At 32.3% G+C, this 16808-nt stretch overlaps 1 protein-coding gene across 3 annotated transcripts; it reads left to right on the forward strand.

Moving 5' to 3' along the window:
• The first annotated feature begins 278 nt into the window (after nucleotides 1-278).
• Nucleotides 279-16282, forward strand: LOC132742052 (uncharacterized). 3 transcript variants are annotated; one of them, XM_060730337.1, is made up of 11 exons: nucleotides 4167-4277; nucleotides 5913-5959; nucleotides 7706-7847; nucleotides 8898-9014; nucleotides 9441-9511; nucleotides 11440-11539; nucleotides 12477-12535; nucleotides 13113-13265; nucleotides 13501-13635; nucleotides 14762-14831; nucleotides 15079-16282. In XM_060730337.1, coding segments are annotated over exons 1-11 (975 nt in total). In that variant the 5' UTR covers nucleotides 4167-4197; the 3' UTR covers nucleotides 15080-16282. The 3 variants fall into 3 exon arrangements, with proteins under 3 accessions (XP_060586321.1, XP_060586320.1, XP_060586319.1); XM_060730338.1 differs by lacking the exon at nucleotides 4167-4277 and adding an exon at nucleotides 279-443 and having other exon boundaries at nucleotides 14762-16282; XM_060730336.1 differs by having other exon boundaries at nucleotides 14762-16282.
• Nucleotides 16283-16808: the final 526 nt, after the last annotated feature.

The following is a 16808-nucleotide window of genomic DNA, read 5'->3' on the forward strand; positions in this document are numbered from 1 at the left end:
TCAAATAGGACCGATGTCGCCCCGATATCATTTGCAATGTAGGCCCGATATCGGCATCCCATGTCGAATCGACGTCGGATGTGCAACCCGGCTCAAAGTCGGGCCGTTCATCTCCTTTTTTTAATAAAAAGAAGTATTCATACCGGTACATGAATAAAACTTTGTCAAGTTTAACTTTAAATACCGCTTCATTTGAAACTACGTTTTAATTTATATATTTTATTCGTTATTACGAACCGTAGCAAGCTTCAAATTACATCCGATTTGAGTCATGGTAAAACGAAGTTAAAATAAAGTCAGTGTAAAATTGCAGCGCATGTGTCGCAATTGTACCTATTTTGTAAGTGTTAAACAATTAAGGTGAACTGAGAAGTGTAAATCAAAGGTTCGGAGTGGAAATAAAATATCTCATTTGATATTTAAAGGAATGCACATGTAAGAAGGTATGTATCGAAAATAAAGTCATAATTGTTCATTAATATTCAAAAGCAATTCGGTTTGAAATAGTTTTGTCCAAAGTTATACGTTTGTCTCAGTGAAGGTTTGAAATACAAGATTTAAGTTATTTGACAAAAACTAAAGACCGATGTTATTATGTTGTATAAACATGTATTGTGGAATATTGACCTCTCTATTAAAACTTCATGATTTGACATAAATAGCGGGCACTTCCTATATAATTCATAACATTTCATGTTTGGAATCATAGGTGTTCGGCGCGTTGATTGGTCACTATCCCCAGGCCCCCCTTACCCACTCTACAACCCTCCTACCTCTCAAAACCATGTAAACTGCAGTATTTTTCAATTGAAACATGTTTTAATATTTGGCATATGCTTTTAATTCAATTACTTTCATTTCCCACTAAAAGTGATATATATATATATAGTAGAGGTAACTACTCGCAGCTCATTTTTTTCAGCACTCATCTTGATATGAACTCCAACCCATTTATTCCAAACGTTTTCAAAACAGTCCTGCTTCAATGTACTCAACACTCGCAGAGTTGAGTTTCCTGACGTAGTTCACTGAAGTTTTCGAACCTGTGACCCCGTAATTGTGATTTCAAATAAGGAAACACTGCAAAGTCTTAGGGCGTACGGAAGTCTCTGAAAACCTATCACATCAAGTTCAATCAAAGTCTCCTGAGATTTATGGCAAGGTGCATTATCTTGATAATATCCATGTTGTCAATTAACGCTGGACGCTTCTTCAACTTAACACAGTATTCAATGACATTGCGTTACATGCCGCATTGTCATCTGACGTCGCCATTTTGGGAAATATTCAAAACAGCACTGCTGTTACATATTATGCTAAAGACTTTTTTCAAATTAACGTTACATAAACGTCTGTTGGTGATATGACGTAATAGTGAATGACGTAATTCCACATGAATGTATTTCCCATAATTATTATTATGCTAGAAGTTAAAGGCATTATTTAAAGAAGCATGCTCTCAACACTGACATATATTCTATCGTGCTCCGGGTATGGTGTACTGTTAAATATAAAACCCTGATAAAAAGGGTTTACCTTATGCCCTGTCCTGTTTTTGTTTGGGGTCCTCCTGGGCTCCTTGCCACTGACGCTTGTTACTGGGTCGGGTGGGGCGCGGCGTTCATTGAACGCGGCCTTTCCTTGTCGATCTTGTTTATCATATTTTTTACTAATATATTAATATATATCATATTTTTTACTAATATATTGACTACTGACTTTAAGTAGGTGAATTAACAAATGACCAAGGAAGATATCTGGTAAATTTATTAAGTTATGACGTCAGGTTGAAGAGAAAATAATGTAGTCTACGACATTTTGGGACAACCCTCGTAAAAATGATAAAATTATTTGTAATAACTGTTCAATCAAAACATCATATAAAACTATAACGAACCGGTTTTCCGAAATGTAAGATTCCAAATCATAATGCAAGTAATGGTTCTGCAGAGTGATCTCCTCTTTAATTTTGTACGGAGTATTTTCATTGGTCTAAGGTTTTCCACACGAACAATGAAAATACTCCATACATATGCATCCGTTTAAACATGTGTACTTTCATTTTGGATGGAGAATTTGACAAATCAGAAAAAAAAACCGGTTCGTTATAGTTTTATATGATGTTTTGCTTGAACAGTTATTACAAATAATAATATAATTTTATCATATCATCATTCCGGGATTCGATAATGCTTCACAACTGTTTAAGTCAGTTCCCTTTGCGTTGTGGATAATGCCAGTTGCTGTAATACTCATATGATGTTGTATTTTTGTTGTGATATCTTAACTATAGTGTAAAGATTGTATACATATATATATGTATACATATTGTGATACATGTATCGATACAATTCAGAAATGCAATTGTTCGAGAACCTCCTTTTTATATGCCCGAAAGAATTTCGGGCATACTACTAGTATTATGTTATACCCCTGGCGTCCGTCCATATGTCTGTATATCCGTCCGGCCGTCCGTCTGTCCATTAGCAATTTGGTTTCCGGAGCATAACTTAATTTCCATTTGGCCCACAATATTCAAACTTCATAGGATTATTGTCCATTTTGGGTAAAATACCCCTATTGATTTTGGGGTCACAATGTCACTATCACCTTAAAACTGAAAACAGTTTGCGGAGCATAACTTAAGTTTAAAACTAACTGTAACAAGACATGTAATAGAAAGAGCACCGAAACACGAGGCTATCTGATTTGTACGAGGGGGCGTAGCCCCCGAGTATAAATCAGATTGCCGAGTGTTTTGGTGCTCTTTCTCTTTTGTATCATAGTCAAACATAAAAGCACGTTCCCTGTATCACAATATGAAACCCCGGCAAAAATGAACCAATGAACGAACATCTGGATATGACATTTCTGTCGCTTTCCCTTTCTCTGCCGTCACAATATGTAAACCCCAGCAAAAATGAGCCAATCAATGGGCATGCTCTGGAGTGCGGGTAACTAATACCCGCACTCCAGTTAACGCACTGTGCATGTACATGTATACGATTTAACCCTGACACATTTTCAACAGAAAGGTCTCCAAACTATGATACAAGTAATAGAAAGAGCACAGAAACACGAGGCTATCTGATTTGTACGAGGGGGCGTAGCCCCCGAGTATTAATCAGATTGCCGAGTGTTTTGGTGTTCTTTCTCTTTTGTATCATAGTCAAACATAAAAGCACGTTCCCTGTTGTCACAATATGAAACCCCGGCAAAAATGAACCAATGAACGAACATCTGAATATGACATTTCTGTCGCTTTCCCTTTCTCTGCCGTCACATTATGTAAACCCCAGCAAAAATGAGCCAATCAATGGGCATGCTCTGGAGTGCGGGTAACTAATACCCGCACTCCAGTTAACGCACTGTGCATGTATATGTATACGATTTAACCCTGACACATTTTCAACAGAAAGGTCTCCGAACTATGATACAAATAACATTTACCCATTTTTTACATATATCTCACTATCTAAGCAACTTTAAAAAATTAAAGAACCCGAAAAAATAGCCCTTGAAGAGAAATGATTTATCATAAAGGTATATAACATATATGACTTCTATACAATATTGATTCACTATAATTGTACAATTGCCGAATCGTCAAAGAAGCAAATGATGACTCAGCTATGTTGCCAATTTGTATCTTTTTAAAAACTATAAGAGGAATTAAAAACAAACAACATAAAAATGATTTTTTTGACATAAATAAAAAGCATTTTTAGACAGAATGGACATAATTGAAGAATAGATATTTTTTGTATTTGGAATGCACAATACAGTTCACTTCCCTCGTACCTTTAGAATCAATAGATATATTATGAATAATTTGCACTGGTAGACTAATGGATTGTATGCAGTGCCATATTTGAATGCTCTAAACCATAAAAGAAAAATATTACCAAAATGTGCACAAAAGCGATGAAATTGTTATCACTTTTTAAAGATAAATCAAATTGTTTTTGTTATTTTATGGTTTTTAATGCGTTTTAAACTCTTTCTTAATCATAAATATGTGTTACCAATTTAATTAACTTACAATTATATGAAAAACATCGACAAACACATTGCATTAAATAATTGTAAAGTCTAGTTCATTTACAGCTGTATGTTTATTTTGAGAAATGCACAAATTATCGTTGAAAACTTATTAACTTTAAGTAAAGTAAATTTTAAGGAAGTAAACGCGTTAAGATGGTAACATTGAAAAACGTATTTGTGTTTATGTCGTTTCGCTTCAGTTATTTAGTTTTGTTTGATAAAGTGTTGACCTCGTAAGTGCATTTTTGTGTGTCAAATTTTGTTACAGGCTGTAAAGTCACTTTTTAATACATTTTTTTTTGTACATTTTGTATAACAACTGCAACAGGGGGGAAATTACAAATAAGCTTTTTACGGGTTACTAGAAGTAATAAGTTAGATCAAGTTAGTTTAGTTCATACAAATTGATTTTAGTTAGATTGTGCTGGATGCTATAAGCGTATAAAACGCTCTCGAAATCGTTCATAGAACCATCCAGTTTTAAGCAACTAAAGTTTCTTGCCCAAGGGAACAACGGCTTGCCCCTGACTGTCCGAACCCACACGGGCAGCAATCCTTAGCTTACTAGTCCGACGAGTTGATCACTCGGGCACTTTTGGTTAAAGTTGATAACGTTCTTATACAACGTGTTTTTTGACATACACAAAGACATTCATACAGACATAAAAAACAAATTTAGTGTCTATAAATTTCTGGTTTGATATAGAAAGTTTACCATAAGTTTGTAAACATCTACGTTTATTTACAATTATATAGTCTAGTTGTAAACAGACAGTAGGCTATTACATGATTGCGCGAGTGATTAAATTCAAGTGGCTAACTATATTATTTATGGATACAAATATATATATGCATAGAAAAATACCGGATCCACTTGAGATACGTAATTAAAGGGCCTGTTATCAAGTACTTTTATTTTTATCTGTCACGGATTTTACTTGGCAGGATCCTGCAAGAATACTAGCGAAATTCACGCGGGTCAAATGCATATTGCATACAAATAACAATACACATTTTATACATTTAATGAAAGATATACAAAATTAAAACAAACAGACAAAAAAGCTTCCTTCTTGGTCATAAAGAAGGGGCAAAAAGACCTTTGACGCTGAGAATCACGTCTTCTTTAACTCCACATGTCTATCTTTCCTTTACCTTACTACGATTTTTTGGAGCAACTGTTTGAATTTGAAAGTAGATTTGTGTAATGGACTCAATAAGCGGATCTTTATCCTTTATAATCTTTTCTTCCTAATAGTCTTTTTTTCAGACATTGTTAATAAGCTATTACACCCCGTCTGATTCTCGTTTCATCCACACAACTGCGCCAACTATCTTGCAGTCTGTGATCAAAATCACGAAATTTCCTTGGAAGTTCTAGTATAACACCAACGCTCGCAACCATCAGCACTTGGAACGATCCCTCTAAATTAATTAACTCATGCGATGTTTCTAGGTGTCACGTGCATTCCAATGCAGGGCCATTGCGTAACGTTGGTGTTGACGTCTCAATGTTTGTTAACTAAATTCCTTTTTCGGTTATCAGTTTGCTTACTTTCTAATAAAATGAAAATATCATACACATGTCACAAATCATGAATAAACGTCAAATGAAATTCAAATAACGTAATATTTAAATAAAAGTAAAGACGTGCTCATCGTGAGATCGTTAAATGTTATAAAAGTTCTTTCCTTAAGGAAAACACCTCCACAATGTCAATATTTTGACTGAATCTACACAAAAAGGTACAATGGAACGTTTCTTCTCGAAACTTTTGAACAGCCCTCGTTCGCACATATAAACATAGTGATTAAACGCAAGATTGTCTTCTAACATCGTTATTTTTATGTGATTTTATTTCCTTCAGACTGTTTAAGATGTCTGTACCAATCCTTGTTCGTGTTCTGTTTGCAGGTATGTAACGTTTTCTATTTCTTTTGAATCAATTTTAAAAGTTCTTTCTAGGTTGTGTAGATTAATTCAATAGATGTTTCCACAGGATACCCTGATTCGTTACCATAAACATTTTTTCAGTACAAGTTTGATACACTAAATCTAATATATTGAACTTTTTATGTAAAGCTAATGTAATTACATTCTTTCAAATGTACATCTTATGTTACTCCGGAGCAAAAAGATACTTGTGTGTGTGTGTGTTGACTGTAGGGTCGAATTAAGGACACCCCGCAAGGCAATTCGATATAAACAGATATAATTGTTGTATCAGTTAAATATGTTAAAACTATTTTATGTTAAGATTAGTGTATTTCTTACACATAGCGTTTCTTGTCATTTTAGGTAAGATTTATATATATATTAAGAAGATATTATCTAATATCATTTTTATGTTTTCAATATCTAAATGAGTCATGAAAACCGAATTGCACCTAAAAGGCACATTCAGAAACAAATACTTTTTTAATTCTTCAGAAAGGGCAAACATATATTTTATAACATGTATAATGTTTAAATAATGGTTTTATAGAATGTTAGATGATAATTAACTACAAAAAGTATCAATAAATGTGAAATAATGTGCCATAAAAGTAGCGAAATGTAAACAAAGTAGTACATGTACTTTGACTCTCATACAAAATACTTATGCACTATAACTTTATACGTATTGCTAAAGAGCAACGGATGAAAAAGATGGTGCAGAAATTGGTCAATGACTAACATTTTGGATATAATAAAGTACAATAAAATTACAAAGTTTTTAAGAAATAAAATCAAAATATTTTCAGATGCAAAATAGGCCTTTAAATAATCGTACACGTTTGCTTATCTGAGGTTCAATTATATTGCTCCAACAATGTGTGAACTTATATTACACATATGAAACAATCGCATCTTAATTAATATTCAAAGTTTGACTATGTGTATAGAGTGCCTTTATATGATAACTTGAGCCTCATATTTTACAATATTTTCATTTGATAGCAAATATAAGAAATTCTCATTATCAATCTGTCATTAGTTTTGCATATGTCGATATAAAGCGTCTCTCTTATTTACGAATGAATTGGACATTTAACAAGGACATTGCAGCTCTTCTTTAGTGGTTTAATCAAAATATACGGTCACCGTGTTTCTACTCAGATGCCCGTTTGTGCCGGAAATAATGCAAGGATCGGGTGGCACCTGAGGTCTTCCTCCACCAGTAAAGCTGGAGCGTATACTGTATCGGTATGACGTAAAAACTAAAGAAACAAACAAACAAGATATATTTTATCATATAAATGCTCATTTTCAAAGAAAGCATGCCAATAAATTTGATAAAACTTATTTAAGAATATAACAGGCTTTCCAAGCTATTCCAGTGATACAAACAAACTTTTAAAGCTAAAGCTTTGAAAAATAAGCCCTACAGATTGACTTATCTATTGTGACCAGTAGTGCACCGTCAACTAAAAGTTAATATTTAAAAGCTTGTCACGGGGCGGGGTGATGGGTAAGCTTTGAAAAACATACACTTGCCGAGCTCCGGATAAAATCTTGTGTAGACCAATCCACATTTAGTAACATGTCTCTGTATTTCGTATTTATCATTGCAGAACAGAATAGTTCATTTAGGTAGGATGATCGATTACATTTATTCACCACAAATTAATACCAGAAGCGTTTGACTCCCTTTAAATGATACTGTATTTATAATTTTAGTGTTTGCTGTTATTCAACCGACAACAGGACAGAACACACCAACCTGGAACACAGGAACAACATTCACTAAGACGTCTTCAGATTGTCCAGAAATTACTGACTTGTCTGCAACGTCACAGTCTGGCGACACTGTTGTATACTCGTTAGTTTTTATTCTGTTGAAGATTGTTAACAGCTTAACCGGTTCTTGGGTGCGAGGGCGATGTTATATCTTTTGCTATCTCTCACAGACATACTCTGTTTAACCGAGTCTGCAATCTTCACCTTTTGTAAGGGGCGTCCGTGGCCGAGTGGTTAAGGTCATTGACTTCAAGCCACTTGCCCCTCACCACTGTGGGTTCGAATCCCGACAGAAAATTTGGATTCTTTCATGTGAGGAAGCTATCCAGCTAGCCTAAAGAACATCGGTGGTTCTATTCAGGTACCCGTTCGTGCCTTAAATTATGCACGGAAGGCACCTGAGGTCTTCTTCAACCAATAAAGCTAGAAATTTGCGATATGACCTATAGTGTGTCGATGTGACGTAAATTACAAACAAATTCACATTTTGTACTCATGTTCACATTACTCTTGAGATATTTCTCTATTTACAGTTTTTTTAATCAAAATATGAGGCTTACACTTTCTATTTGTTAATGGCAAATAATGCAATAGCTGTATGATTTACTTATATTGTTAAATGTACATGATGCATATATAAGCTGCGACCCATATTTCATATTGGTGATTTATTAAGTGAATGTATAGTGTTTCCTTCTTCCTTTTTATCATTATAACTTTGCACATCCAATTATGAATAAGGCAATTAGTGATAAGTCAATAACATTTAACTTAATGCTCATTACCAATTTAATTAAATGTTAATACACGGCTACTGTATCCCGATTGTTTTATTAAACCGGCCACTATATGGAAACGAAAGTCCTTTAAGTTTTACGAAACAAGCGGAAACACTCCTTTTAACAATGTAAATATCGCTGAGGATGGATAAAACATGATATTGAACAATGTTTACCATTAAAACTTTAAAATTGATTGAATAACAAAGTATATTTATGTAAACCAGTATGCCACGGCACTTTTGTTTGGTTGGTTGTTCGACTTTTTTAATTCTTTTCTTCATTTTTGTCGTTTAAATAATGGAACGACTATGTGTAATTATATTTTCCTTTTTGTTATATTACCTTTACAGTGTAGAGTCTCAAACCCCGAATGCCGGATTTACTATCGGAGTGAACTTTGCTTCTGATCCAATTCTTACGTGTGTGGCTAGTTCCGTATCCCAATCCTCGTATGTTGTAGTTGTAAGGTATGTAATGTTTACAAAATTATTTAATTACACCAATTCGCGAAATCTCTATAAAATTGAACTGAAATTTAGCAAATATAGAGAAAATTCGATCCTTGCGAAAAAACCTGATACACGGTGTATGTATGTTTCTAAAACTTGTATTTTCTTAACGCATACATAGAAAGACATTCTCTCTATTTCAACCCTTAATATCTTTAGAACGTTCGATTCTGGTTCTTTGTACATGATTTTGGCATTTTATACACAGAATCAAATCACACTATTACAAAATAACGGTCTGGGAAATACGAGATAAAAATATTTAACACGACGTTTATTCAGTACTTTGTATAACCGAGACAAACCTTTTCGAAAGGACAAGAACATTTTTGTGACACTTTTCAGCTATCAATATTGAATGTTTATACATTGCATATTTTACAGAGCAAAGTATCAGTCAGATCCGGGCGATTCAGATTTAACCATTACTATCACATTTACAGATCAATCACACGGTAAAACATTTTAAAAATACCTTATTCTTCAAAAATTCGTTTTAAGAATGGCTGTTTTATGTTTGAGATATGTCATAGACAAATATCTTTCTAAAGTTAGTAACTGTTCCAAATATTATACTATGAATCAGATTTATGTGTACTTTTCCATCTGTGATATTTTTCCTTTCCACAATAGTCGCACAAAGTAAGTTTCTTAAAATAATTTCAATGGGAAAATTTCTTAGTGGTTAGTGGTTAAGGTGTCTGCCTCTCAACTCAGTTATCATGGGCTCGAATCCTAATCGGATCACGACCATGTTTTTCATATGACACCAATACTGGTTGAATGAATATGTTATAACCAATCTTTCAAACTTGTGACCAATATAACGGTTCAAAAAAGCTCTGATACCAACGTTTGTAATATACTTATATACCTTCTGAGATGAGTGTATTAAATGAGTGTGTTGCTAATAATTATACAATTGCGTTTGTTGCTTAATAGAGAATAACATGCTACTGTCTTTTGATATCAATTTTATCAGGCTCGGCTGATATGGGCTAGAAAGGGCTTGTCGAGCCCTTTCTGCCCATATCAGTTGAGCCTGATAAAATTGATATCATAAGACAGTTGCATGTTTTTCTATTTATCATGTAACACATAAAACTGTCAAAATAACAAAATAGTCAACTTTAAATAGCAAAAATTTCGTAAAAAAGGGTATTTTTGTTCAAAGAAATAATTCTTGAAAACAAATTCATCCGCCCCTGAAAGAATTTGTAAATGGCGGCCACTTTTCTTTCGCCTCGGATAAAATTAAAAGAAACAACAGAATGTAGGCCTAACACGATAAAAATAATTACCTTTAATTTAAACATCGATTCAAAAAATCCCTTAGAATCACATAAACTTTACTGCACTTTTTGTCTTGAATTGTCAAATTATTTCAATATTTAACACAAGTCAAATCGGCAATCAAACACAAGCTACACAAACATGCGTCATGCGTGGACGGTAACTTGCACTTTCCAATACCGTCCATGAACAGGCTCAATCAAACCGAGCCTGCAACATTTTCAATTTTGCCGTGTTGGGCTTTCTTTAGGGATTCTGTATTTATCTATTTATTTTTTAAACGAAACAATTTGTTCACTTATTTAATAATAATCTGGCAAAATAAAGTAAACATTTACAAGTTCTCAAAGAAAATCGTCTAGCCTGTTTGGTATGATTACATGTATAGTATGACCTGAACATTGATGATGTCATTTGCAATATAAATTATGACGTCACTTCATTTAGTTCGTGTTAAAACTATTCGCTATCTAATTTAGTCGTAATTGAAATTGAAACAATAAATAAATAAATATCGCATCTTGATTCAAGGCTTGTATGGGTATGAGATTACATTGTAGAATTTACATGCTGATGAAAATGAGAATATAAGCAATTGAAAAAAAGTCCGTTAAAAATGGGCTGGGCTTATTTTTGATATCAGGTTACTGACCTGATATCAAAAATAATTATCAGGCAAATGTTATCGGGCATTTACCATAGCAGTTGCATGAAAAATTTAGATATTTTGTGTTTGTTTGGTTATTATTAAGATGTTTGTGTTTGTTACTTACTATTTTACATATTTGAGTTTGTTTCTTATAAGATATTTTTAAGTTTTTGTTGTTGTTGTTAATATATTATTAATACATTTGAGTTTGTTTTAATAATATACTTATGCTTGGTTTTGCTTATTATGAGATATGTGTTTGATACCTTTAATAAGATAATTTGTGTTTGTTGCTGAATATATTTGAGTTTATTTTTTATAAGATATCTGCAGTTGTTGCTTATTATGAGATGTTTGTCTTTTTTACTTTTTATAAGTCATTTGTGTTTGTAACTTATAACGAGATATTTGTGTTTTGATTTTTTTATTATTGAAAATTAGCAACAGGACCGATATGGAACACTGGTACCTCGCATACATTCGATAAAGCGGTCACAACCTTGTCAGCAACTTCGACAGACAGTTCGACCGTTACAAACAGGTACCTACGGACAATATCATACTAGTATATTTTAATGAATTAACATTGTATTTTATCTTGACAAAAGGTTGTCATATTCATTTTTTTTTAATAATTAGCTACATTGTACAACACTTAGGTGGATACTGGTTTTGTTTTCATCAAAATGTCATTTTAAAGTATTAAAAATACTTAATATTTAAGGTATAAAAAGTCGCCCAAGAATATGAATTATGTGTTTACATCTTTTAAACAGTATCATATACCTTGAACATGCTGCATTTATGCAACTGTAATAGGGTTTCACTGTTTCATGTAAGATTTGGAGCAATCTGTCGGAAACATTAAAGGATTTCAATATCAAACACATAAAGATATGAGCAAATGAAAGGCTCCAATGAGCTGACAAGGGCCAATCAATTACATTACCGACGGTGTAGCGAACATGTTATTATAAAAAAATGGTGAAGAACTGTATATTGCCGGTTTTTTTTTTCTCAAAATAATGAAACGGAAAACTGCACAAATTGTATGTAATCATCATGCTTTTATTTCCAAAAAGAAGTAGTCGGAATGCAATTTTTAGACTGCAGGTAGCAGGATATACAGACGAGTATAAATTACAGAAATAGCATTTAACCCAACATAAACTTATTCAGTCTAATGTTCTAAGTCAGTTATAACTACATGATGGAATGATATTGTGGTTTCCTGAGAATAATATGTCAGTTCATACAAAAATGTTTAAGTGTTAAATTGTATCCAATATACATGTACATGTACTTATTGAATTAAAGAAACACGCATCAAGGATCACGCATGTAAAACTGTTGGGCAGAAAAAAGAAGTCAAGAGGCCATTATACATTGTTAAGAACAATACTGATTCAACTTACCCATTGTGTTATATATAGTTACTTTATAAAAATGTATTTACACATTTCGTTTTTACTTTACAGGGCCAATAATAATGTTTCGACAGATATAACATTGACTATCACTGTAACAGGCCTTAGCGGTAAGTAGAATTTAAAAATAATTATGAACTTTGTAATATATAGGAACCAACTGTTTTTGATGCAATGTTGTAAATGGAATTATACGGTAAGAGTGAGTTAGTTCTTGATGGTGGTGCTTTGGAAACAACAACTGTATATATATATATACTCGATTCCTTGTGTGACTCTCATGTATAAAAATGTAAGTTTTGGGAAATACAGATTCTTAAGTTCGTTAAATTTCCCAAAACCTGCTTATATGTATGAACACTTAAATGCGGTTATTTAATAAGATGCACTATTGATGTCATTATGTTACAGCTTTCGTTTTGATAATAACATGAACTACTTCATGTGTTTTCTGGCGTATATATTCTCGGTTGAGAGTGTTAGTCATTTATCATTTACACTACCATTTTATGTATAAAATATTGCATTTTTATAAAGCAGCGCTTACGCTATTAATTACGAATTTCCAAATATCGAGATAATCATAATTAGCAACTTTATTTGCAATAATAAATGTTTAATCGCCACAAACGATTTTATGTTTTTTACTGCGTTTAGTGGTGTATTTGAATTATGAGTTAATTATAGTGAAAGTGACAGATACAGACTGTATAAAAGATACTGCAAACCAGTGTAAAGATATCCCAAATGCAGAATGTGACAATGCTGCAACTGGTGCTAAATGTAAATGCTCCGATGGTTATGCAGCAGATAGAAATACTGGCACTTCCTGTGTGAAAAGTAAGTAAAATTTAAAATCCTAACTTGTTTAAACACCTATGCTCTTTTGCAATTTCATCACCAATTAATAAAGTTAGTTTCATTATCAGAAATGAACAACTATTACATTTTACATATTGCATGTACATGATTTACAAGTAATAAATGTAATCATAGTAATATTCTGAAGGTGAACCATCTGCTTATGAGACTTTTAAAAAGCCATTTTTCAAGATCTTACATTACGTATTTAAAGCTGTTAGCGGCACAACTTGTACAGCGGGTGGAAAAGAATGTGAAAGCATTAAAAACTCACAGTGTGTGTCCACAAAGTGCCAATGCAACGATGGCTTTGAAATGAATGTTGATGTTTGTGCGGCAGTAAGTTCAGGTAAAGATAATGTTTGTAAATATATGATTGTGTATATGTGGAAAAGGACGACATGATTGTCAAATATCATATATCAGATTCTTTCGCGAGTTTCTTATTTTTGCTATATTTGAGTACACTAAATATCGTGAAAAATAGACCGGCCTATGTTTAGTATAATTCTACAAATAAAGTTGACTAGTTTCTGTGACTTGGCGTCTTTGGTTCGTTTTTTCTACCCTGCAAAGACTTAAATATATCTTGGTGTCTAGGTGTAAAATACCAAATTATATTTTAGTACCATACAATGTATTTGTATTTTTAGATATCTTAAAGTCAAATGCTTGTTTAATGTACTATACAGATTAAGTGACAAGTAAGCGAAGACAGATTATGGTATTGCTTGTGTTATTGATTAAACACACACACACACACGCACGCGCACGCGCACACACACACACACAACTTATTATAGAAAATAACAACTACAGGTTAAACCTTCTTGTTGGTACAGGGTGTATCAAAGTATCGTTGAATATTGGAGCATATTATTCAAAGTCCCTTTACTAATTACTAATAGAAATAATGTGTAAAAACAAGTCAAATACAAACAAAATAACTTCGGTCGGTGATAAGGCGTGCGATTTAGATGGTCACTGCCAAAATCGCAAAATTTCCTGACGAAAGATAGCCTGATATACGTTGAACAAAATGAAATGACGAATGATTTATATTGTCAAGAAAAAAAAAGAAACATAAAAAGTAAAGGAAAAGGAAAAATCACGCGGAGAAATGGTTTACAGTATATCAAAACAATGTCATCATCGTAAAATCCAAACATGTAGCCTGTAAGCTTTTCGTCATGATAAGATTCTTCATATTTGATACGGAAAAGTTTCTATTTGGCTTTAAAAATATTCCTCGTTATTCCGGCAAAAAAAAGCCTTCACTTTTATCCAAAATATCAACAGGTTTATCAAGTTAAGTTGTTTATGGTTGTTAAAAAGTATTTAATGATGTTTGTTTCTAGCTCTTTCTTTTCATCAATTATAACAATTATAAGGTACAAGTCATACGGTGTTTAAGTTAAGATCATAAGAAATTGTTTACATACAAAACTTAATGATATTTAATGTTTTTGTTACAGCTATATCTCTTCACTTTGGCAGTTTGACGTTGTTCTTCTTTGTTTCAACTATGGTTCGACACTTATTCTGGTAAATAATTGCACGGTATTCTTGATACATCTTTTCATTATACATGTATATAAAATACCGATATAATACATAATTTATCCTCATCATTTCCGTGTTTATAAAATAAATATCTTATTATTGAATATCTATTTTGAGTCGATTATCGTTTCCATTAAAGAATATAAACTGTTTAAATATCTGATGAAAATATCACTGTAGATTGTAAAAAAGTGCAAGGTACCGAAACATGTGCAGTTATCTTTTTCAGATTGTGAGTCATTAACAGTTATGATATCTATAATTGGTGATTTTTTTTCTTTCAACCTTGTGTATCGTATGTACGTCTTTAGATTTTTGAAGTGTGTGATGTATAATTAAATTGATTCATCGTTGATCAAGAGAAGAACTTTCTTTTTTATTCCTAAAGATTGTTAACCTGACATTTTACGTTTAAAGTGACATTATGCTTATTTAAATGCAATGCAAATTGACAGTGAATATGAAGTATTAGTCAGTCATTATGATTAAAGATATTCTTTTGAATTATATAATATATTTGTTATTATTAAATATACTAATTCAACTCAAATTGACAGCGAACAAAAATGCATTATGTTACTTTAATGCTCTTATATTAAAAAAAACAAAACTTGTTTTGTGTTTCTATATCTATAAAATGAAATATACATGTATATATCAACTGTCTTATTATTGTTATATTTTCTGGTCCTTCGGGATCATTGATGCCAACACTATAGTGTTGAGAATTGAGTACCGCTCAAGCCGGTGATAGGGGGCGTGAGGGATGATGCACTTATTCATTATCCCTCATGTACAGACTCAATCAAACCGAGTCTGCAATTCTTATGTTATTTTGTTGTGATTAATGCTTCCGAGGGATCACTTTGTTTCCAGAATTTTTTAACATTCTTTCTTGCTTGTAACATTGAATTAAACTTTATAAAGCTTTATGTTAAAACGACATTGACATAGATATTTATTGTGACCCCACTGTAAAGTTTAGTATGTTATTTAGTATTAAATTGCTTGCCATCAATTTTTAATTGTTGATGAAACAGACTCAAATAGCAATTTTGACATACATTTATATTGTTACAGTAATTTTGTTTCAGATTATTATATGTTGAATAATTTTTAATAACATTTAATGCATCGAAATTGAACAAATTTGTTAACTGAACTTACAATGCTATTATTTCCTTATCATGGACATTTTTTAACGATAAGCAATTGTTGGCTGACGAGCGTTAAATAATTATTTGTACATATTACTATAATGATCAAAAATTTGATTTGATTAAATTATTCAGAAAATTTGCAAGTACAATAATAAATAGCAAAGATAAGTTTATTACATACATAAGGCTTTACCATCTCAAACACGATAATATGTTAATATAAATGTATGAAACATACATTGTCCACTTAATAAAATGTTGTTACTGAAAGCATCGAGGTTTTATGTTTTCCCTGTATGTACTATTGTCTTATTTTTAATTCATTAATTCAACCTATCATACAATATCGCTGAGAGTACTAACAATGCATGCCTTACAATTTGTGTTTAAATGGTAGCACGGTGAAATTATAATCAAAATGAGTTATTATCATAAGTGGCGACATGGCCGAATCTAATGATCATAAGCCACAAGAGTTCTAACCTAGTGAGAAACAAGTCGTTATGTCCTTGAACAAGAAACTTTACACTCATTGTTCAGTACAAGTCGGTTCCAGGAACTGATTCGAAAGTGTGTCTATAAGATTATAGCTTCCTACACAATGGAACTAAAATAAAACCTGCATAAAGAAACATGTATATTTTAAGGTCATGATCACTGGTCGGTTCCAGGAACTGATTCGAAAGTGTGTCTATAATTATATGATTATAGCTTCCTACACAATGGAACTAAAATAAATTCTGCATAAAGAAACATGTATATTTTAAGGTCATGATCACACTTGAATTATTCATCGGGT

Source organism: Ruditapes philippinarum, unplaced genomic scaffold, assembly GCF_026571515.1.
Source record: "Ruditapes philippinarum isolate M1 unplaced genomic scaffold, ASM2657151v2 ctg9738_1_1_1_1, whole genome shotgun sequence".
Taxonomy (NCBI): Eukaryota; Metazoa; Mollusca; class Bivalvia; order Venerida; family Veneridae; genus Ruditapes; species Ruditapes philippinarum.

Excerpts from the sequence above, each read along its gene's own strand:
- LOC132742052 (XM_060730336.1), top strand. The coding sequence starts at position 4,198 with ATGGTAACATTGAAAAACGTATTTGTGTTTATGTCGTTTCGCTTCAGT. Across the intron at positions 9,015-9,440 it reads TCGTATGTTGTAGTTGTAAG|AGCAAAGTATCAGTCAGATC; the intron begins GTATGTAATGTT and ends CATATTTTACAG. Across the intron at positions 13,266-13,500 it reads TGGCACTTCCTGTGTGAAAA|CTGTTAGCGGCACAACTTGT; the intron begins GTAAGTAAAATT and ends ACGTATTTAAAG.